Source organism: Podarcis melisellensis (assembly GCF_964234715.1).
Source record: "Podarcis melisellensis genome assembly, chromosome: 8".
In the NCBI taxonomy this organism is placed as follows: domain Eukaryota; kingdom Metazoa; phylum Chordata; class Lepidosauria; order Squamata; family Lacertidae; genus Podarcis; species Podarcis melisellensis.
This window is the reverse complement of record NC_138540.1, coordinates 86,960,687-86,984,819: the sequence shown is the minus strand read 5'-3', so window position 1 is coordinate 86,984,819 and position 24,133 is coordinate 86,960,687. Positions and strand designations below refer to the sequence as shown.

General features: G+C 47.9%; 1 protein-coding gene and 1 long non-coding RNA gene across 2 annotated transcripts; one reads left to right on the top strand and one right to left on the bottom strand.

The window, feature by feature from the left end:
• Nucleotides 1-279: 279 nt before the first annotated feature.
• LOC309376259 lies at nt 280-8,193 on the bottom strand. The gene is made up of 3 exons (XR_014171127.1): nt 7,929-8,193; nt 5,497-5,700; nt 280-389 (listed from the first exon to the last, which is right to left on the bottom strand). It is a non-coding gene; the product is annotated as an uncharacterized lncRNA (long non-coding RNA).
• A 3,039-nt stretch (nt 8,194-11,232) lies between these two features.
• Nucleotides 11,233-22,934, top strand: LOC309376048 (cytochrome P450 2G1-like). The gene is made up of 9 exons (XM_081922201.1): nt 11,233-12,215; nt 13,376-13,538; nt 14,312-14,461; nt 14,946-15,106; nt 16,097-16,273; nt 17,870-18,011; nt 21,568-21,755; nt 21,894-22,035; nt 22,726-22,934. Exons 1-9 carry the CDS (start codon nt 12,036-12,038, stop codon nt 22,905-22,907), a joined length of 1,485 nt encoding a protein of 494 aa, XP_081778327.1. The 5' UTR covers nt 11,233-12,035; the 3' UTR covers nt 22,908-22,934.
• The last annotated feature ends 1,199 nt before the right edge of the window (nt 22,935-24,133 follow it).

The following is a 24,133-nucleotide window of genomic DNA, read 5'->3' as shown; positions in this document are numbered from 1 at the left end:
AGGGCTAAAGTCTGGTAGGAATCACAAGCTCAATGGGCCTCCTAAATCCAGAGGGGTGGAAGTGGCTGGCGGTTGTCCAGTGTTACCCAAAGAAAGCACTCTGCACATGCTCAGGAGTGCATTCCTTATAGCTTCAGGATCTCCAACCATTCATTTCCTGGTTGCAGCCCAAGGCAGCGAAGCCACAAAGATCCAGGGATTTGTTTCCCAATGTTCCCAACCTATCAACTGCTTCCCTGCCCAATGTTGCTGGCTGGGGTTGGCCGAGTTTTCTTTTTCGCCCATTGCTGTGACTTCTGCCTCTTTGGTCGTTTCCCGCTTGCCTGGGATTGCACTGGGAATTGCAGATTGAGGGCACGTAGGGAGACAGACCCACAAGTCCCAGTGACCTGCAGAGTGGACCGTCAGATTATAAGGTGCTGCCCTCTATGGAGCCAGATCATTGGTCCATCTAGTTCAGTGTTGGCTACACTGGCTGGCAGCAGCAGCTCTCCACGGTTTCAAGCAGAGGATTTATTGCCCAGGACTGAACATGGGACCTTCTCCATGCGAAGGAGCGGTGGGCTCTTCCCCTGTTATTTGGAGCACCTGCTTGGCATGCAGAAGGCCTTGGCTTCCATAACTGGCATCTCCAGGTAGGGCCAAGATGGGAAAGGCTAAAACCCTGGACAGCCACTGACCATCAGAGTACACCAATATTTCTCAAAGCTGAGTCCCCAGTTGTTGTTGGACTACAACTCCCATCATCCCTAGCTAGTGGGATGAGTGGTCAGGGATGATGGGAGTGTCAACAGGCAGAGGGGCCGGGAGGCCAGCTGGCAAGCCCAGCTCGCCCTCTTTGGCCTCTCAGGGTTGGAGCCGTCAAAATCATAGCAGATTTGGCTCCAAGGCCGAACAGCTTGCCCAGCCCTATCCCGAAGCGCACAGCAGAGAGATGTCTTTGTCCAATTGGAAGGAAGCTCGCTTTATTGGCCGAGGGAGCCGACCTACAGCTTCCGGGTCATGTGGCCAGCATGACTAAGCCGCTTCTGGTGAGCCAGAGCAGCGCACAGAAACGCCGTTTACCTTCCTGCCTGAGTGGTACCTATTTATCTACTTGCACTTTGAAGTGCTTTCGAACTGCTAGGTTGGCAGGAGCTGGGACCGAACAACGGGAGGTCACCCCGTTGTGGGGATTGTTTTTAGAATGCTTAAAAGAAAATATTGATGTGCTTGCTGCCCTGGGCAAGAAATAAATTGAAATAACAACTACGATGTAATCATCTTTCTTCCACCTCCACCTATCACAATATGGATTTATAACAACACTAGGTTCCTTTATAAGTCAGATCTCTAAGAAACACACACACACAAATGGTGCCTGCAAGCTGGGTATGCCAGATATCCAGATTGCTATTTGCATCCGCAGTGTCATTTAAAAAATGTCTGCAAACCGAAAATAAGCAAATCAGCACCCCAATCCCATTTAATAAGACCTGGGAAAGATCGTGAACTTGTTGCTACCTTTTGTTTTTTGGGCTGATTCTAAACTCTTCTGTCGCTGCTACCCCAAAATCCCAAGTTTCTCTGTTATTTCTGTTGAATGGTTTCGTTAAATGTAAAGGTTCATCATTGTTCCACCCGATGTGTATGTCTCTTTAAGGGGCCAGAGCAAAATAACGAGACCCAGCTTTACAGCTGTGAAACAAAGCAGGTGCTGCTGAGTTGTATTGATTAAGCTGTGCCAGCAATTGGGTGTAGTATATAAGGAGCAGCACCTAGATCTCCCATGACCCTGGGGGATGGGTTGGTGGTTTGGTCTGGTTTGTTGTTGATGTATTTAGTGTATAAGGAGTTTTTGTTATTAAAACCTTGTTTAAGTTATTTTTGAGTCCCTTTTTAATGCGTGGTCTCCCCAGCAAGCTCTCTGCAGTGCTACTAAACTGCAAATAGCTAACAATTTTCCGAGTTCAGCTAACACTTCTGCCTGTAGGAAGATGGAAAACTGGCTTCAAAGTTAACTTATGCTCAGGGCTATTCTTTATCGCCTGCCTTACACTTCTAAGGGCTCGTCCAAACTTTCCCTTGCTGCATCTTGGGCGTAAAAATGTACTTGGATGTTGACTGGAGAAGTGCGGACCTGTGTGAAGAAAGCACTGGGCAACAGGTTAAGTGTGGATGAGCCCAAGGTTTATCAAAATGAGGCTTGTCATTGACAAGATCCTCTGCTATATCTGTAGAACTGACCGCTCCCCAATAGCCAAAAAACTCCACTTTAATTGAGGTTCAGAAAGGAACTGGCTCACTCTGGACCAGATAGCCTCATCACCAAATTTCAGAGGCTCTGCCTTTTCCGGTTTCAGCCTTTTCAAGTCTCCTGCTCAGGCTGAACCTAAATTACCGTATTTTTTGCTCTATAAGACTCACTTTTTCCCTCCTAAAAAGTAAGGGGAAATGTGTGTGCGCCTTATGGAGCGAATGCAGGCTGTGCAGCTATCCCAGAAGCCAGAATAGCAAGAGGGATTGCTGCTTTCACTGCGCAGCGATCCCTCTTGCTGTTCTGGCTTCTGAGATTCAGAATATTTTTTTCCTTGTTTTCCTCTTCCAAAAACTAGGTGTGTCTTGTGGTCTGGTGCGTCTTATAGAGCGAAAAATACGGTAATTTCTTATTGGCAAAAGCCAGCAGTATCCAATGAGGATACTGACAGGATTTGCTAGTAAAGATTGAACTATTTATGATTTTGAATACTAAAGTTTTAGATTTTTCATAATTAATGGATAAACCATTTCCAGAACAGTAACCAGAAAACGTCCTCAGCATGTACCGTATTTTTCGCCCCATAGGACGCACCGGCCCATAGGACGCACCAAGTTTTTTGGGGGGGAAATAAAGAAAAAAAAATTATTCCCCCCCCCCCAGGCGCTTGTGGGGCCGGCAGCGGGGAGAAGCGCTCTTCTCCCCGTCGCCCGCCTGCAGACCAGGTCCGGGGACAGAGGGAGGACGCGCTGCGCCTCCCAGCTGTCCCCGGAGCTTGCGGGGCAGGCAGCGGGGAGAAGCGCTCTTCTCCCCGTCGCCCGCCTGCAGACCAGGTCCGGGGACAGCGGGAAGACGCGCTGCGCCTCCCCGCTGTCCCCGGAGCTTGCGGGGCTGGCGGCTGGGAGAAGCACGCGTCTCCCCGCCGTCAGCCTCCGAACCAAATCGGGAGACAGTGGGATGGCGGCGTTCCGCCTCCCCGCTGTCCCCCGACCTTGTGGGACTGGCGCTGCAGCTCTCCTGAAGCCTGGAGAGCGAGAGGGGTCCGTGCGCACCGACCCCTCTCGCTCTCCAGGCTTCAGCGAAAGCCTGCATTCGCCCCATAGGACGCACACGCATTTCCCCTTCATTTTTGGAGGGGAAAAAGTGCGTCCTATAGGGCGAAAAATACGGTATTTCAAACCTGGTCTGGAATGTGAGATGATGGCTGCGTCATCCGCATATAACAACAAGGGGGGTCCTTCTCATTCCTATTTTTGGAATGTGTCATTCTGGGTCCATTAAGCTCTCTTCTAGGTCATTTAAGAAGAGAAAAAACAGTGTGGGGGCCAAAATGCATCCCTGTCTCGCCCCCCTAGTCATCTCGATGCTGTTCAATAACTGTCCCTGCCGACCGCATCGGACCTGCAGTTTCGTTCCATTGTACAGGGCTTTTATAAGAAAGAGGAGTCATTTGTCCTGCAAAATCAGATTTAATTTGGACCATAGCTGGGATTTGAGGATGGAATCAAACACTGATTTCAGATCCATGAAGGCCACAAAGAGTTTACCCTGTAGAGGCCTGGTATACTTCTCAGCTAGGAAGGACAGCATTAGACAGTGGTCTGATGTTCTCACGAAAGGCTGCCTGGGCTTCAGATAGTATATTATGTTCATTTAGAAAAGTTGTCAGTTTGCTACTGAGGAATCGGGCAACCAGCGGCTCAATATGTCAAGTTCCTATTTGAAGACCGGACAAACGCTAGAACATTAGCAGTGGCAAAGTTTTTATCGGTTGTTGCAAGAACCAATGATTTTGAACAAAATGCTTGTTTAACCTGGAGGTAGGCTATATGAATTGCGTATTGCTTTGCAGTGATTTGTTGGGTCTCTGGACCGTAATTAATTAATTAATTAAATAATAATAATAATAATATTTTTTTTATTTATATCCCGCCCTCCCCAGCCGAAGCCAGGGTCAGGGCGGCTAACAACAATAAAACAGTACAACAGTACAACACAACACTCTAAAATTGTTCATTATAAAATTCAAATCAAACCAATGGCAACCATTGGGGCAGAGCTCCGCGAAGATTGCCGAAGGAGGGAGTCAGGCTGTGCCCTGGCCAAAGGCCTGGTGGAACAGCTCTGTCTTGCAGGCCCTGCGAAAAGATGTCAAGTCCCGCAGGGCCCTAGTCTCTTGTGACAGAGCGTTCCACCAGATCGGAGCCACAGCTGAAAAAGCCCTGGCTCTGGTTGAAGCCAGCCTAACCTCTCTGTGGCCTGGGACCTTCAAGATGTTTTTATTTGAAGACCGTAAGTTTCTCTGTGGGACATACCAGGAGAGGCGGTCCCGTAGGTACGAGGGTCCTAGGCCGTATAGGGCTTTGAAGGTTAAAACCAGCACCTTAAACCTGATCCTGTACTCCACCGGGAGCCAGTGCAGCCGGGTGAATGTGATCTCGCAGCGAGGACCCCGTAAGGAGTCTCGCTGCAGCATTCTGCACCCGCTGGAGTTTCTGGGTCAGTCTCAAGGGCAGCCCCACGTAGAGCGAGTTACAATAATCCAGTCTGGAGGTGACCGTCGCGTGGATCACAGTGGCTAGGTCAGGGCGAGAAAGGTAAGGAGCCAACTGCTTAGCTTGGCGGAGATGGAAAAATGCCGCCTTTGTTATAGCTGCAATCTGCGCCTCCATGGAAAGGGAGGTGTCGAAGATTTATTTATGACTTTTGGAACAGCTGCCACTTTCCCCACCCAGAGCCAGGGTTTGGTCTCTATTGGACCTAGCCACAGGTATTTTTGAGACAGCCCTTTCTTCCCTTTTGGGATGAGCTGTGGCTCAGAGTTAGAGCAAAAGGTCCCACGTTCTATACTGGCAGCACCACCAACGTATGGCTGTTAATTTCCCCTTCCTGAAATCCTGGGATAACCCCTGCCAATTTGTGTCAAGAGAATACCGAGCCAGTCTGGCTCAGAATAAGGCTTCCTGTGTTCCTTTCCCCAGTTTCGATGTTACTGAGCCAAATCTAAGTGGCTTCTGTCCCCACATCCCAGCCTCAGCCTCCTGGCAAGTTGTGCACAACAGTTTCCTTGCCAAATATCTTCAGCCTTTGCACACACGGATTTTGTTGCTCTCACATGGCTGAAGCCCATGACAATTTGGGCAGCACGTATTGTCCAAGCCGCAGAATGTTTTTCTTACGCAACCTGCTTAAGCGGCTCCTTTTTCAAGGACATAATGAAGAACTGGTTTGGACCAACCCTTTGAGAGGTTTAGCGTTACCCGTTGTGCTCAGGGTGGATTCCCCAAAGGCTAATCCTGCCTTTTCACAGCCTTTTGTCCTTTATAGATTCTCTCTTTCTTTCCTTTGCTTGCTCCTTCTGGCTTCTCAGGGAACTGTCATGGTATGATTAGGCACAATGAATTTGGCAAACACTGGGTGCCTGGTTGTGTAACTCGCACAGGGCTGCCACCATTACTCTGCAGCTGAAAACAGAAAGCGTGAACAATGGTTAGAACCAAAGGCTCAGACCATCAGCAGTACAATTGGGTGGTTTTTGAATATTAAAAAATAAATGGATACTATGTTTCCGGGGGAACCACCATTGGGTCTTTCTGGCAGGTCATAATTATTAAGGAACTTGCACACTGGACAGAGAGGTACAATGTGGAGCACTTACATCGTTCAGATATGTTGAGCCAAAATTGTGGGGGTGGGGGCTTTGCTGCAGTGGTGGGAGAGGGAGTAAAGTACTAAGACAGATACAAATACCTCTGTTAAGGGAAAAGAATTCTGGGGTGAGAGCCTACTCAACAGCCCAGCTCATCGGGGTGCAAGTCCCCTGCAGGTCCATGCAGTCAGTAAAATAACGCCAAGTTATTGTTTAGTCATTTAGTCGTGTCCGGCTCTTTGTGACCCCATGGACCAGAGCACGCCAGACACTCCTGTCTTCCACTGCCTCCCGCAGTTTGGTCAAACTCATGCTGGTAGCTTTGAGAACACTGTCCCACCATCTCGTCCTCTGTCATCCCCTTCTCCTTGTGCCCTCCATCTTTCCCAACATCAGGGTCTTTTCCAGGGAGTCTTCTCTTCTCATGAGATGGCTAAAGTCTTGGACCCTCAGCTTCACGATCTGTCCTTCCAGTGAGCACTCAGGGCTGATTTCCTTCAGAATGGAGAGGTTTGATCTTCTTGCAGTCCATGGGACTCTCACGAGTCTCCTCCAGCACCAGAATTCAAAAGCATCCATTCTTTGGCGATCAGCCTTCTTTATGGTCCAGCTCTCACTTCCATACATCACTATCCAGCCAAGTAATTTGGAGTAAAACAGCCGTCAGTAGACCACGATCTTTATCGTTGTGCGACAGGTCCCCACACGAGTAATAACCCCGAACACATCCTCTTTCAAAACTTCCCTCTTTCCCCCTGAATACACTTTGAGCAGCAGCATTGATACATCATCACTACATCACTAGCATGTCACAAATGGGGAGGGGTACACAAGGATTACACAAGTTCAACATTAGGTCACTTGATCAGACACCTTTCCTAAGACCATCACCGAAAGAACAATAAAACCCTTGACATCTCCTTGCCCTCAGGACTGGTCTGGAGATGGGCTTTCAGAACACCTGACTTGCTCAACTGCCTCTGCGGATGTCTAGTGTTGCCCCCTTGGTCACTCCCTGGGTGGGGGGGGGGGCCGTGTCTGCGCTCTCACGCTTGGGGAATTATGGTAGGATGCCCTGTTCCTGCTGCCTGTGTGACTTCCTGCTTCTTGGGCCATGGAGGGAGGTGGAGCCCAAATTCACCTTTCTTTAAGGTGTAGCAGGAAACCCCCCCCAATCATTCAGTTTGTACAAACTTCACACATACTCACACTCACACACTGCATACACTACGCTTCTGTTATAAATTCATAGAAAAATCAACCATACATCGGATTTTCACTGTTCCACTTTTATTTTACTCCATGAAGGAAAGACTACAAAATGGGGAAGGTTTGATACAGGCCAGCCATAATCCCTTCACTATCCCAGCACATCCACAGGAGCCCTGCCCAGTTGCTATGCCAACCCTGATGGTCCTAGACAGACGACCATCAAGATCACAAAGATGGGAGTGGATTCAGCATGGACTGGAACAAAGGACAATGATCAGATCTTCCCTCTGGGGGCAGGAAACTGCCAACTCCCCTCTGTCACCTGGAAAGTACTCATGGGGAGGGGGAAAGGGGGAACCAGCCAGGTGACAGGACACTCAGGTTACCACCACAACTCCTCCCTCAACCCCTCCTTTCTGTAATGTATGCATGATGTTTCTGGGGGTGGGCTTGACCTACAGGATGGGAATTTCAAAAGTTTTTTAAGGTCTTGCACACCATTTTTCTGTGTCTTTCCTCTCTCCTGCAAGTGAGGGGAGCACCCTGTTGCAATAGTTCAATAAAGGCCAAGCCTACAGGCTGCTGATTTGCTCCAATTTACTCTGGTTGGTGTCTTTACTTTTTGTCCAAGGGAGCCCTCGGATTTTTCCGGTAACAAAGGGTTAAAATGGCGTTGGAATGAGGAGAGTTGGTTAAAGTATGGGTTTTCTACAAATTTATAAAGCTAGGTATCTGAGCTGTCAAGTCGAAAGGATACATTCAGGCATAATATTTGTAACATTGTAACAACTTTAAAGGTGTGCCCCCCCCCGTCATTTCCGTAACACTCACAAAAGCCTGTCAAAAGTGTGTTGTGTTGGGGGGGAATGACCTGCCTCAGGTTGTCTACATTGCGCCGCCTGTCAGAGGCATCTCAGGTCTTCTCATGCCTTGATAAATATTAGTCAGCTGGGGCCATACATGCTTGAGGTATAGAGGATCAGTTCTCGCTGCCCCGCCTCTGTTCACAAGGGTTTGAGTGATTGGTGGGTAAACAAAGGCACTCAAAGTGCAAAGTCAAGCTCCCAAAGGGAGAATTATTCCCTTGCAGGGGATTGCATAACACCAGCTGCAACCCAATCTCGCTTTACATAACTGCTCAGCCCCCACCTCCTCGCCTCCCAATCTCACATTGATTTTAATGTTTGTAAAATGCTTTTCTGTTTGCTAAGGTTAAATGAAGCAATCGTCAAGCATTCTTGACCCAGGACAGTTGGCTGAAGGCCATTGAGTTGAGAGTTGACAACACCCGTGATTGATTTTGAGGTAGCCGTGAGTTCCACGCAGCGGAACCTTTTCCCAGCTGACGCTAAAGCATGGAAGTGCCTCGTCGTTCCTTTTTTAAAACGATTTTTATTAAAGATTTCAATTTTACATTTCAAAATAAACATTTTACAAACTTTAAGATATCCACTGACTTCCCTTCTTCTCCTTCCATGGTTCGTTTTGCATATCCCCTGTTCCTGCATATTTCACCTTAACCATTGAAATCAGATTTCCACTTTTACAACAATCAATTATTACTTACTCTGTTGAATTTATCTTAATGCTGGCAGCGTTTTCAGCTGCATATAGTTGTTTTCCACATATTCAATGAATATTTCCCACTCTTCTTTAAATATACGTTCTTCTTCCTCTCTTATTCTATATGTTAAACCTGCGAGTTCTGCAAATTCTAACATCTTAAGTTGCCAATCTTGTTTATGAGGGACCTCGCTCACTTTCCATTTTGGAGCTAACAAAACATGGGCCTCTGTTGCTGCCTACATAAACAGGCTTTTCTGACACCTAGGGATTTCTGTCTGGATTATTCCCAATAGAAAGGACTTTGGTCTTTTTGGGAAAGCAATGTTAAAATTTTTTCCCCCAACTCATTATAAATCACTTCCCAAGGAAGTGCTTTGTCGTTCTTTGGGCATCTGGAGCCCTCGCATCACATGAACTTTTGAATGGGTCTCATTTTCTAAGTGGTGACTCTCAAGCCTTGTACGAAGGCAGACCACCCAGCCCAAAACAGTTTACCGTAATTTTCACCCTATAGGATGCACCGGCCCATAGGACGCACCTAATTTTTTTTTGGGGGGGGAGGGAATATTTTTTTAAAAATTATATTTATTACTTTTCCAACAATTTAAACATTACAGACATTACAAAACAAAATAGACAATACAATGCAATACAAAAACACCACACAACACTAACATATTAAACTAACACAACAAAATAAAAACAATTTACAACACATCATACAATCTCATTATCCTATCCTTCATTCGCTTATTTCAACGACCTCCTCACACCTCCCTTTTTGTATTCCACTTCTGTTAATTGTTTCATCAATTCCTTTCCATCTTCCTCTGTTTTCTATCCTATAGTTATCTTAACATATTCTAACCTTATTTTTTCTTTTAATACTCTAATAATCTATTTATACTTAATTCCTTATAACATTTCTACTAAAGCCATATAACTTCATTCCCACATTTTTCTAACATTCATTAATTTTACAATATTTTTTGGGGGGAAATAAAGGGGGAAATTATTTTCCCCCCCCCCAGGCGCGGGCTGGGGCGGGGGAAGCCCGAGCTTCCCCCGACCCCAGCCCCCAGAACATGCAGCTCTCCGCAAGCCGTGGGAGCCCAGTGCCGGGCTCCCGCGCCTTGCGGAGAGCTGCGCAAAGCTAAGCCTGGGCACGCTGCGCCTCCCCGCTGTTCCCCGAGCTTGCACGCTTCTCCCCGCCGCCAGCCTCCAAACCAGGTCGGGAGACAGCGGGATGGCGTGCTGCGCCTCACCGCTGTCCCCCGAGCTTGTGGGGCTGGTGGTGGGGCTCTCCAGGCTTCAGCGAAAGCCTGCATTCGCCCCATAGGACGCACACACATTTCCCCTTCATTTTTGGAGGGGAAAAAGTGCGTCCTATAGGGTGAAAAATACAGTACTCCACCCAGAGTTTGTTTCTACACCCTATGGGATGAGGTGGAGAATCTTCAGGCAGGGCCTTCGCAGTGGCCTCTAACCCATGCAGAGGTGGGAAGGACAGATAGAGAATAACCTCCCGTTGCGTCTATGATGTTTTGGGGTTTTCTGTGCACAAGGGGAAAGGCAGCGCTGTCAGACACCGTTGGTGGCTTTGGCAAATGCTCAACTTGTCACCCTTTGGAGCCGGTCCCAGTTTACCAGCTGGAACATAGCAAACTGTCTTCCACTGAGTCAGAACACTGGTCCACCCAGTTTGTCATAGCATCTTCACTGACTGGGAATGGCTCTCCAGAGTTTGAGACAGAGACTCTCTTACAGCTCCATCTGGATGTGCCAGGGATTGAAACTTCTCCTGAGGCCTTCTGCATGCAAGGCAGCTCACAGAACTGTAGCTGGAAGGGACCCCAAGGGTCATCTAGCCAAACCCTATGCAGTGCAGGAATCACAGCTGAAACGTTCTTTCCCAGCCTGGCTATGAGATGCTGTCAGAGATTGAACCCAGCACCTTCTGCATGTGGGGCAGGTGACCTGCCACTGAGCTATGGCCCTGCTTGGGCAGGCGATAGTTCTCCCCATGATCTCAAACAAATATGTTTCAGATTAGAACTTTTAATAGGAGGCTGCTTCTGGGACCTAGCAATGGGCTCATACATGCCGGAGCAATGTTCTCCCTAACCCAGTATACAAGCAGAGGCTGTAGATCATAGGAGTTAACTCCTAGGGCCCAAGGTCCCTTTGGTCCCCAATAAAATGTTTGAGCCCTGGCCCCCAAAAATGTTGATGGGCATTTCCATTCAAATGGCGTGCATGCATTTGTGATCAGTTATGTGGGGTGGGACTTACCTGGGCCCCCCAATATTTTATTCAAGTTGGCACTCCTGCTGTAGATAATAATAATAATAATAATAATAATAATAATAATAATAATAATAATAATAATAAGCATATACAGATCTCTTGGTGACAGCAGTCACGAAATTAAAAGACGCCTGCTCCTTGGGAGAAAAGCAATGACAAACCTAGACTGCATCCTAAAAAGCAGAGACATCACCTTGTCAGCAAAGGTCCGTATAGTTCAAGCCATGGTTTTCCCAGGAGTGATGTATGGAAGTGAGAGCTGGACCATAAAGAAGGCTGATCGCTGAAGAATTGATGGTTTTGAATTATGGTGCTGGAGGAGACTCTTGAGAGTCCCATGGACTGCAAGAAGATCAAACCTCTCCATTCTGAAGGAAATCAGCCCTGAGTGCTCACTGGAAGGACAGATCGTGAAGCTGAGGCTCCAAGACTTTGGCCACCTCATGAGAAGAGAAGACTCCCTGGAAAAGACCCTGATGTTGGGAAAGATGGAGGGCACAAGGAGAAGGGGACGACAGAGGCCTAGATGGTGGGACAGTGTTCTTGAAGCTACCAGCATGAGTTTGACCAAACTGCGGGAGGCAGTGGAAGACAGGAGGGCCTGGCGTGCTCTGGTCCAGGGGGTCACGAAGAATCGGACACGACTAAACGACTAAACAACAACAACAAATCTCCTGGATGCTCAAAGGAACTTTCCTGATAAATATTGGCAGCAAGGCTGTGTCATTGATTTCTGCAGACTTTGAACTCTGATCCTAAATCGGCCTGCTTCTGTAAGATACAGTAGAAAGGTGGGAAGCTATGCAGTGTTTTTTTTTAAAAAATGCCTTCTTCAGTTTAGCCAAGAAATCTTCCACGTGCCCCAAATGCTCACTTTGAACTCAGAGAGGAATCCATCCATCCTCTACCTTCCCAAAACAATGAATGCTATATTGAAACCCAATCTTGTTTTCCTGCTCTGCAAGGAAGTCCAGGAGGCCAGGCTAGATGGTTTCACTTACAGGGCAGGGGCATATAATGGGTGCGCCGAGGCTGGCCTTCAGCTGAATTCTCAGCCGCTTGGCCATGGAGCTTGGAGGGGCACTGAGCATCTTCCTGGCCATCTGTGTCTCCTGCTTGCTCCTCATCTCAGCATGGAAGAGGATGCACAAGGAAGGCAAGTTGCCCCCTGGGCCAACGCCCTTGCCGTTCATCGGCAACTTGCTGCAAATCAAAACCAGCGAGCCCTTTAAGTCCTTTCTGGCGGTGAGTTGTGCTCTCTTTGCCATCAGAAGCTTGGGAGGAAATGAGGGGAGAAAGTATGGCTGGGCTGGAGCTGTATGCTTAGTTTTCAAGAATTCTTGTGTTTCGAACTGCCCAAGTTGAGCCAGGGAACAGGTATGAGCGCATGTTCCACCTTCCACAAGGTAGCTCTTATGACTCCAGCCAGGTGAGACCAGTGGTCTGCTCAGCACTGCATCTGTGACTGAGCACAACTCTCTGGAAAGACCCCAGAGGGGCCTGTAGGCAACATCAACCCCACTTTTTGCTCCACAAAGGCAATTCAGAGATATGTTGCCTCTGAAAATGGAAGCTCTATATCACCTTTTATGAGCAAATACCCACTGACCAAATAGCATAGCTGTCAACTTTTCCCTTTTCTTGCGAGGAATCCTATTCGGAATAAAGGCATTTACCTTAAAGAAAGGGAAATGTTGACAGCTATGCCAAATACCCACCCGGCATGAATTTATTTTATTTCTACTTACAGCCACCCATGTAAGTATCTACCACCATAAGGGTCTACCACCATCACCACTTAACTCTATGTTGTGTGAAGTAGGACTTTTTCTCTCTCTGTGTTCTGAATCTCTTACTAACGAATCTCTTTGAATGACAGCATGTTATAGAATTAATTGCAGGGTGTATGTCTACCCACTTTTTCCATGCAATATATATGCCAGCTTGGTGCCCTCCAGATGTTTTGGACTACAGTTTCCATCAGCCCCAACCAGCATGGTTATGGTAGCTAGGGCTGATGGGAATTGTAGTCCAAAACACCTGGAGGGCACCAGGCTGGCCCAGACGGATTGAAGGCTTCTACAAACTACAAATGGTTCCAAACTACAAGAAAGAAGATTCCACCTAAACATTAGGAAGAACTTCCTGACAGTAAGAGCTGTTCGACAGTGGAATTTGCTGCCAAGGAGCGTGGTGGTCTTTGGAGGTCTTTAAGCAGAGGCTTGACAACCATATGTCAGGAGTGCTCTGATGGTGTTTCCTGCTTGGCAGGGGGTTGGACTCGATGGCCCTTGGGGTCTCTTCCAACTCTAGGATTCTATGATTCTATGATTCTACAACCTTCTTTCATGTGTCCTGCTTTGCCTGTTTCACCATTGTCTTCTTAACTATGGTTTCTTCTGCAGCTGCAGCAAAAATATGGTCCCGTGTTCACGGTGTACCTTGGGCCGCGGAGAGTTGTGGTCCTGTGTGGACATGAGGCAGTGAAGGAAGCTTTGGTGGACCAAGCTGAGGAGTTCAGTGGCCGGGGGGAGCTGGCTTCTATTGACCGGAACTTCAATGGCTTTGGTGAGTCGAGTAGATCTGGTGGGTTCTGCCAATACAACATGGAGAAACTCTTATGAATGGTAAAGGAGAGTCTGTTTTGCAGATAGGAACAGAGGACAAATTCATTTTTAAAGGTTAACTGGTTGAATCTGACCTTTTTGAAACAATACAGAAACCAAAACACGGCCATCCTTCAGAATCTGCAGCTCTCCAAATTTTGTAGGGCAATTCTCCAAACAAGCAACGCATACCAAAATGTGTCCGCTAGGGTAGTGTCCATAAAAATGCATATGTAAGATTCAAAGATCCTTTATATTAGGGGGAATTGGTTGCCAAAAAAATGTATATACTAGGAGAATATCACACTTTCAGGTTGATTAATATTCATGAAGGCTTTAAAAAGAAGAATTTCAAACTGACATGGGAATGTGGAGGACCAAACTTCAGTTTGGGAAAATATGAAAGTGGAAGAAACTGAGATCTACAGATTTTACCATCTCTAGTTGGGGATAGCCTTTCTCAACTAGAGAAAGCTGTTTTGAACTACAGTCAGTGAGGTCTGCTTTAAAGTGGGGGAGCTTATTGGGGGCAGGCACAGAGGGGTTATCGCTGATGTAAATTACCACCAGAATTTCTTATATTTCCTGCCAGACAGAACCTCTCCTGGGCTTGTGAGTCAAGGAGCTGAGTTGTAATATGTGCCTGCCTTGTTCAGGCCTAAATATGGAGGGTAGGAGATAAGATTTTGTATCAACCATGGCTGCCCTAAGGAATGTCACTGCCTTCATTTCCAGGAGTTGCTTTGGCCAACGGGGAACGGTGGAGGCAGCTGCGTCGCTTCTCCCTCACCACCCTGAGGAATTTTGGGATGGGGAAACGGTCCATTGAGGAGCGGATCCAAGAGGAGGCCCAATACTTGCTGGAGGAGTTTAGGAAAACTAAAGGTTAGTATTGGGACGCGGGTGGCACTGTGGGTTAAACCAGAGAGCCTAGGACTTGCCGATCAGAAGTTTGGCAGTTCAAATCCCCGCGACGGGGTGAGTTCCCATTGCTCTGTCCCTGCTCCTGCCAACCTAGCAGTTCGAAAGCACGTCAAAGTGCAAGTAGATAAATAGGTACCACTCCGGCGGGAAGGTAAAGGGCGTTTCCGTGCGCTGCTCTGGTTCGGCAGAAGCGGCTTAGTCATGCTGGCCACTGACCCAGAAGCTGTACGCCGGCTCCCTCGGCCAATAAAGCGAGATGAGCGCCGCAACCCCAGAGTTGGCCACGACTGGACCTCATGGTCAGGGGTCCCTTTACCTTTACCTTTAAAGGTTAGTGTTGGCCTCGCCCAACTCCTTCCGCAGTGCTGCTTCTGCCAGAGGCTTGTGGAGAGGGAAATGGGCAAAGGGTGCCATCACCAATGACCCTTGGATTTGTGCTTTTCAGGACTGCCCTTCGATCCCACCTTCTTCCTAAGCCGCACAGTCTCCAATGTCATCAGCTCAGTTGTCTTTGGCAGTCGCTTTGACTACGACGACAAGGTTTTTCTCTCTTTGTTGCGCATGATCAATGAGAGCTTCATAGAGATGAGCACTCCTTGGGCACAGGTAATGGAAAGATCTGCAAGGGAGTCCATCTACCCTTTTTCTGCAAGGGGGAAGCATTCCAAAAATGGAAACTCAGCTTTTCAAGACAAAAATGGGAAGGGGCAACAGACCTCTTCTCTGGGAGTCTCTATCTGTATTTATTTTTTTAATTTGATTTTACAACTCCATTCCCAGTCATGAACACATAAGGTAAAAACAGCACAAGATTCTTCTGATACTCAGAACTTCCCTCCTCCCTTCCGTGGGTTCTTCAAGTAAATTTTTTGTTTACTGCATATAGTAAGTCCATTATATGGATGCGGGTGGCGCTGTGGGTTAAACCACAGAGCCTAGGGCTTGCCGATCAGAAGGTCGGCGGTTCAAATCCCCGCGACAAGGTGAGCTCCCATTGCTCGGTCCCTGCTCCTGCCAACCTAGCAGTTTGAAAGCACGTCAAAGTGCAAGTAGATAAATAGGTACCACTCTGGCGGGAAAGTAAACAGCGTTTTCGTGCGCTGTTCTGGTTCACCAGAAGCGGCTTAGTCATGCTGGCCACATGACCCGGAAGCTGTACGCTGGCTCCCTTGGCCAATAAAGCGAGATGAGTGCCGCAACCCCAGAGTTGGCCACGACTGGACCTAATGGTCAGGGGTCCCTTTACTTTTACCTAATAAGTCCATTTAGTTTGCTATCCTCCATTGTATCCAAAGTCATTGCAAGTTATTTAAAACCTGCCTGAGAGTTCAAGTATCTACAGTGGTCTTTCAAATATAATGCAAATTTGTCCCATTCTTTATTGAAGCTTTGATCCTCCTGATTTCTGATCTTCCCAGTTAATCTTGCCATCTGTGCATGGTCCAGTAGTTTCTGCCAGTCCTCCTCAGTGGGAATCTTACCGTCTTCCCATCTCTGGGCAAGCGTCTCTGCTCTTTATTCCTCTCAATGTACAAGCTGTGTTCCTTGGCTGCATGGTCTCAGAATACAGCAACAACAGCTGCTTTTCCCTTCCAGCTCTACGACATGTATTCCTGCGTCATGCAATACTTGCCCGGGAGACACAACCGCATCTACTACCTAATCGAGGAGCTCAAGGATTTCATTGCAGACAGAATCAAAAAGAACCAAGCGACACTCGACCCCAACAACCCGCGGGATTTCATTGACTGCTTCCTTAGCCAGATGGAGAAGGTACCAGAATGGATCCCCTCTTCAGCCATGGGAGAAGGGAAGAGAACCAAACTGGACCGTATTATCTGAAATTGGGAGGGAAGCCCCCACCCCCTGCCAGGATAGGGGCAGCAACACGTGGAATCCTGGTTGTGTGTGCAGCTCTCCTCACACAGAAACGTGCACTGAAAGGCAACCAAAATGCTTGGTGCATTTTTCCCTGTGAGGAAAGGCTACAATATCAGGTTTTCCGATTGGGGGGAAGACAGCTCAGAGGAGACATAGCAGAAATTTGTCCAATTATGCATGGTGTATGCTAAGGACCGCAGGTGGCACTGTGGGTTAAACCACAGAACCTTGGACTTGCCGATCAGAAGGTCGGCGGTTTGAATCCCCGCGATGGGCTGAGCTCCCATTTCTCGGTCCCTGCTCCTGCCAACCTAGCAGTTCGAAAGCACATCAAAGTGCAAGTAGATTAATAGGTACTGCTCCGGCAGGTAGGTAAACGGCATTTCCGTGCGCTACTCTGGTTCACCAGAAGCGGCTTAGTCATGCTGGCCACATGACCCAGAAGCTGTACGCTGGCTCCCTCGGCCAGTAAAGCGAGATGAGCGCCGCAACCCCAGATTCGGTCACAACTGCACTAAATGGTCAGGGGTCCCTTTACTCTTTACCTTTATACCAAGGGTTGGGAACCTTTTCCTGCCCTAGGGCCATTTTCCCCATGGCAGCGGTGCATGGAGCCAGAGGAAAAAGTGGGCTGAGCAATGAATTTGAATGTGACCTTTGCATGACGGTATCTGTAACACCCACACCCCTCCCTATCTGTCCAGACAAGCAAGAGGCATTTAGCAGAGTCAGTGCCGGATTTACGCATAAGCTAAGCAAGCAATAGCTTAGGGCCCCACTCTCTTGGGGGCCCAAAAAAATTAAAAGAAAAAAAAATGGATGCACATTTCCAAAATATAAGATAAAAAATTAAACCCACATACGATTAGAGCTTAATAATTATTTCACCATTAATATACTTCTTAATTGTATTTCACTATTAATATAATTAATTGTATTTCACTATTAATATACTTCTTAACTGTATTTCAGTTCAACAATGACTTTGATAAAATACATACAGTGGTACCTCGGGTTACAGACGCTTCAGGTTACATATGCTTCAGGTTACAGACTCCGCTAACCCAGAAATAGTACCTCGGGTTAAGAACTTTGCTTCAGGATGAGAAAGTGGTGCTTCAGGTTAAGAACAGTTTCAGGTTAAGAACGGACAGTTTCAGGTTAAGAACGTAGCCCGAGGTACCACTGTATTTTGTTATATGCAAATGGCTTTAGAGACCAATTACCGTAGGTCCATAAATTACCATATAGCGTATATTCAACACAAAAAACAAAACAGCAACAATTTGTTGTTGACAAGCTGGACATATAAAGGGCCCCATTACCTTCAGTAGCTTAGGGCCTCATCAAACCTAAATCCAGCCCTGAGCAGAGTCAAAGCACCTTTGAACCATAAAACCATTCTTGCCACCAGTGGCCATGCTTGCGTACACGGTGCACATTCATGCACACGCACACACATACGCTAATTTCTTTGTTCCTTCACAGGAAAAAGGGAACCCTTCCAGTGAATTCAACCTGAAGAATTTGGTCCTCACCACCCTCAACCTGTTCTTTGCTGGGACAGAGACGGTCAGCTCCACCCTGAGATACGGATTCCTCTTCTTGATGAAACACCCGGAAGTGGAAGGTATGGAGGATGACATCTGGGACTGGCAGATGTCAAGCAAGTGCTGATGTAGTGGTGTGGTGTAGTGGTTAAGAGCGGTAGTCTTGTAATCTGGGGAACCGGGTTCGAGTCTCCGCTCCTCCACCTGCAGCTGCTGGGTGACCTTGGGCCAGTCACACTTCTCTGAAGTCTCTCAGCCCCACTCACCTCACAGAGTGTTTGTTGTGGGGGAGGAAGGGAAAGGAGAGTGTTAGCCGATTTGAGACTCCTTCGGGTAGTGATAAAGCGGGATATCAAATCCAAACTCTTCTTCTTCCTTCATCTGCCTGGGGCTCTTCAGGTATTTTGGGCTACCAACGCCCATCAGACGTTGGTGGCGCTGTGGTAAACCACTGAGCCTCTTGGGCTTGTCGATCAGAAGGTCAGAGGTTCGAATCCCCACGATGGGATGAGCTCCCGTTGCTTGGTCCCTGCTCCTGCCAACCTAGCAGCTCGAAAGCACGGCAAAAAGTGCAAGTAGATAAATAGGTACTGCTGTGGCAGGAAGGTAAATGGCGTTTCTGAGCGCTGCTCTGGTTTTGGTGTTCGATTGCACCAGAAGCAGCTTAGTCCTGCTGGCCACATGACCTGGAAAAACTGTCTGCAGAAAAACGCCGGCTCCTTCGGTCAGTAAATCGAGTTGAGCGCTGCAACCCCAGAGTCGTCTGCGACTGGACTTAACTGTCAGGGGTCATTTACCTTTTTTCATCTACCTGGGGCTCTTCAGGTATTTTGGGCTACAACGCCCATCAGACCCAGTCGGCACAGCAATTGTAGTCCGAAATATATAGAGGCACTAAGTTGGTAAAGGCTGGTTTGGGGTTAAATCATTATCTGAATGTATAGCAATCCAGATCTGTAGTCAAATACGACCCATTAAGCTTAGATAGCAGTTTGTAGCCATTGTCATTTACCATTGATAAAATGGTTAATGATGGCACCTAATATGCATTAGCAGCTGTATCAAAATCAGAAGAACCAGGAGACTAGAGGCACCCAGCTAGACATGGTGCTAAAAGCATCATGAGGATAGCTGACAGGTGAGAGAGAGAGAGAGAGAGAGAGAGAGAGAGAGAGAGAGAGAGAGAGAGAGAGAGAGAGACTGCAGCACATGGGAAGGAAAGATTTACCGGTAAGTCTTCCTTCAGTTCCTATGAAAAGCATTGCCTCACTCTGCTTTTCATCATTGCTGCTGTCAATGGGGACTTCCCCCTAGAGTTTAATAGCAGGGGGGGGCTTTTCATTGGGATCACAGTGAAGTAAAGGTAAAGGTAAAGGTACCCCTGCCCATACGGGCCAGTCGTGACCAACTCTAGGGTTGCGCGCTCATCTCACTCAAGAGGCCGGGAGCCGGCGCCGTCCAAAGAAACTTCCTGGTCACGTGGCCAGCGTGACAAAGCCGCAACTGGCGAGTCAGCACCAGTTTACCTTCCCGCTATAAAGCGGTACCTATTTATCTACTTGCACTTAGGGGTGCTTTTGAACTGCTAGGTGGGCAGGAGCTGGGACCGAATGAAGGGAGCTCACCCCGTCACGGGGATTCGAACCGCCGACCTTACGATCAGCAAGTCCTAGGCACTGAGGTTTTACCCACAGAGCCACCCGTGTCCCAGTGAAGTAGGGAACAGCTAATCCCGTGCCCACTTGGGCAACCCCCACCTGCCTGCCTTTTCCCACACATCCAGTCCGAGTGGTGGAATCTACTGCCAGCTTTCTCTTCCTCCCCAGCCTCAATTTTCCTCATTGCAGAGCTCAGCAGGGAGGATGAAAAATGGGGGCAAGGCTGGGTTTGTTGGCTCTGCCTGTCATTGACTCTGGCACCACCTGCTGTTGGGCTGTGTGACTTCCACCCAACCAATCCCAAGGAGCACCAGACACCACTGGCAAAACCTGCTCTCTCTCTCTGTTGTGGTCCCAGTGAAAGCTGGCCTTCGCACGCCTTCTCTGAAAAAATAAAATAAAAGAAGAAGCGAGGTGGGCTTCCCAATTACATGTTTAACATGAGATCTAAGTAAGCCCTAAGAAAGAGAAGAGGAGAAGAATTGGAGGGCAAAACAAAAATATCTCAAGGTGAGATGGAGAAGAGGCCAGGTGCATATTGTAGTGCATCCTTCAGGGTGGAAGTGCTCACACACCTTCCTTTCCCTACAGTGATTTATTGATTGCCACATTAAAGTTCAACTGGAGGCAACTTGATTCCTGCCCCCTTCACATGGTTAGTTGAGGAGTGATTCAATTACGGCTGCTCACCTCAGTTTTGACCCATAATGAGGAGAAGAGAAAAAGTTGTTGTTGTTTAGTCGTTCAGTCGTGTCCGACTCTTCGTGACCCCCTGGACCAGAGCACGCCAGGCACTCCTGTCTTCCACTGCCTCACGCAGTTTGGTCAAACTCATGCTGGTAGCTTCGAGAACACTGTCCCACCATCTCGTCCTCTGTTGTCCCCTTCTCCTTGTGCCCTCCATCTTTCTCAACATGAGTCTTTTCCAGGGAGTCTTCTCTTCTCAACACGTGGCCAAAGTCTTGGAGTTTCAGGATCTGTCCTTCCAGTGAGCACTCAGGGCTGATTTCCTTCAGAATGGAGAGGTTTGGTCTCCTTGCAGTCCATGGGACTCTCAAGAGTACCATAATTCAAAAGCATCCATTCTTCGGCGATCAGCCTTCTTTATGGTCCAGCTCTCACTTCCATACGTCACTACTGAGAAAACCATAGCTTTAACAATACGGACCTTTGTCGGCAAGGTGATGTCTCTGCTTTTTAAGATGCTGTCTTGGTTTGTCATTGGTTTTCTCCCAAGAAGCAGGCGTCTTTTAATTTCATGACTGCTGTGGACAAAGAGAAAAAGTAGCCACTGCATATGAGTGAGGGGATATGGAAGTGGCCATCTCTGAAAGGCTTCCCTCTAGCTAACTCTTCTGCTCAGGAGGACTGGAGCAATTACTCCCTACTTTGGAGCCATCTGTGCTTTCTGCCGCAATGTCCTAGGGAGACATCAGTAAGTTACAGCTGCTGGATTTTCCAGGCATTATTTTATACGATGAGCCAGTGTGGTGTAGTGGTTAAGAGCGGTAGATTCATAATCTGGGGAACCGGGTTCGCGTCTCCGCTCCTCCACATGCAGCTGCTGGGTGACCTTGGGCCAGTCACACTTCTCTGAAGTCTCTCAGCCCCACTCACCTCACAGAGTGTTTGTTGTCGGGGAGGAAGGGAAAGGAGAATGTTAGCTGCTTTGAGACTCCTTCGGGTAATGATAAAGTGGGAAATCAAATCCAAACTACCCATAGGAACTGATCAATGATGAGGCACTGTCAGGCTTTAAACAGGGCTGAATGCATGAAATCCACTTGTTTCCAGTTTAAGGTTTGATGGCTCTACATGATAGACAGCTTCCAATTCTAAGCTCCGGAAGGCAGCTAATTCCAGGGCTGTTCCACTCGCATCCATAATGCGCTTCTTTCTCTCAGTGATGTGCTCAGAAGGCCACGTTTTCACTTCCCCTGGTTGATCTCCTAGAAGGTGTTTCTCAATGTCTCCACAGAGAAGGTCCACCAGGAAATTGACCACATCATTGGCCTCAACCGCATCCCTGCCAGCGAAGACAGGATGAACATGCCCTATACAGACGCCGTCATCCATGAGATCCAGAGACTGACAGACATTGTCCCCATGGGAGTTCCACACACTGTGATGCGAGACACTCAGTTCCGGGGGTACCACCTGCCCAAGGTGAGACAAGAGGGGAGTTCAGTTAAAAAGGAACAACCCTATGGAAAAGATGAAAGGGTGATCCATATCTGTTTATGAGGCCCTCGCTGTCCCTGTCAGTTCCATTTCAATATGGACCTCTGTCTCATGTCTTTCCAGGGCACTGATGTCTTCCCCTTATTAGGCTCAGTCTTACGTGATCCCAAATATTTCAGCAACCCCCAGAAGTTCAACCCTGGGCACTTCCTGGATGAGAAAGGGCGCTTTAAGAAGAACGATGCTTTTGTGCCATTTTCTTCGGGTAGGTCTCTGTCCTTGTTTGCTTTTTACTGCTTACTGAAAGGGCCTTTGGCTAGTCAGCTCCCTTATAGCTTAATCGAGCCTTCATCACTGTTGTGAAGATACAGTGGGATGATTCCTGTGTGTGCCACCCTGAAAACCTTGGAAGAAATGTGGGAAACAAACGATGATGATTAAGAATAGCAGTGGTAGTGATAGCAATGGTGCTCATAGTACTGACACGGCACTAGACACTCAGGTCCAGCTCCAAGGGCCTTCTGGCAGTTCTCTCGCTGCGAGAAGCCAAGTTACAGGGAACCAGGCAGAGGGCCTTCTCGGTGGTGGCACCTGCCCTGTGGAACACCCTCCCACCAGATGTCAAAGAGAAAAACAACTACCAGACTTTTAGAAGACATCTGAAGGCAGCCCTGTTTAGGGAAGCTTTTAATGTTTGATGTATTACAGTATTTTAATATTTTGTTGGAAGCCGCCCAGAGTGGCTGGGGAAACCCAGCCAGTTCGGCGGCGTATAAATAAATTATTTTATTTTATATAGTAGTACTGACAGAGAATAATGTGAGAGAGAAATATAAAGGTCGAAGGGAAGGTGGCGTTCCAAGACCTCTGTAGCATCTGCAGGCAGAGTGGAGCTCCCCTTGGCCAAGCAAATTATGACTTATTCGGGTTCCTTTCTCTCTCTCTCTCTCCACAGGGAAGCGCGTCTGCCTGGGGGAAGCCATGGCCCGCATGGAGCTCTTCCTCTATTTCACCACCATCTTGCAAAGCTTCTCTTTGAAATCCCTTGTGCCTGCAAAGGACATTGACCTCTCCCCCAAACTGAGTGGCTTTGGGAACATCCCCCCAACATATGAGCTGTGCTTGGTGCCTCGCTGATCCCAGATTTGGCAAGCCATTGCTTGGGGTGGGTGGGGAGGGAGGGAGGGAGGGAGGGAGGGGAGAAGATGCAAATTGGGTTCACCTGTTCATCATGGGTCTTGTACGTTTTCATTTTGCCCTAAGCTGCTCTAGAACTATGCAGAAACACACCCCATTATTTAGTCATGTTTTTAAGCCTGTGAACTGTCTGGGCTATGTGACTTTCTTGTCTCCTGCCCTGCTCTGTTGTGAGCTTCTGGGAACAGAAGATTGGGATAGATGCTTAGTTTGACCCAGTGGGGCAATTCTGACCAAAAAATAAGTTATCAGAGTTTTTAGGGGGCTAACCAGGTTGGGATAGCTGGGATAGCAGGCGTGTTGTGTTTTGAATGTCTTATGTAGATTTTTCAGTTTCGTTGTTCTGTATGGGACAATGACAATAAAGATTATCGAATCGAATTGAAAACATAAGAACACAATCAGGAGCTGCTGGAACAGGTCACCGGCCTATCTAGCCTAGAATCCTGTTCTAACAGTGGCCAGCTAGATGGCTGTGGGAAGCCTGTAAGTTTGACATGAGGGCAACAGTATTTTCCCCTCCTGAGATTTCCAGCAACTCATCTTTAGAAGCATTGGTGCCTCTGACGCATAGCTGTCAACTTACAGATTTGAAAACAAGGGACCAGCAGCCTTTAAAATAAGGGACCAGCAGCCAAAATAAGGGATTTTAGTCAACCAGCAGCCAAACGGAGCCTCAAGCGGTGGTTCCCACAGCGCAGCAACCCGGCAAAGGGGATGCAGCAAGGAAAACCACCGTCCCCTCTCCGCTGGGAAGCGCTGAGCAAAGGCGAGTCCCTAGGAAACGCGGCTGATTTGATCGGCACAAGGCATGCGAGCTCCACCCCCCAGTCGTTCTTAGACTCCTTATTGGGTCAAGCAACACAGTTGGAGCCTCCCTCCTCCCTGGCCGGCAGGAAGGGAGAGAGAGGAGCTGCTTCCTTTGAAACCCGGGAAATTTAAGGGACATCATCAATAAGGGACAGCAGTGGGACATGGCGCTGGGATAAGGGACTTTCCTGCCAAATAAGGGACAGCTATGCTCTGACGATGGAGATACAGCATAGACATCATGGCTAGTAGTCACTGATAACCCTCTCCTCTTCCATTAATGTGTCCAATCCTTGTTTAAAGCCGTGTAAACTGGTGGACATCTCTTCCTCCTGTGGCAGAGAGTTCCATAGTCT

Coding starts and splice junctions, on each gene's coding strand:
- LOC309376048 (XM_081922201.1), top strand. CDS start 12,036: ATGGAGCTTGGAGGGGCACTGAGCATCTTCCTGGCCATCTGTGTCTCC. Junction 14,462..14,945: donor GGAGTTTAGGAAAACTAAAG/GTTAGTATTGGG, acceptor TGTGCTTTTCAG/GACTGCCCTTCGATCCCACC. Junction 22,036..22,725: donor TTTTGTGCCATTTTCTTCGG/GTAGGTCTCTGT, acceptor CTCTCTCCACAG/GGAAGCGCGTCTGCCTGGGG.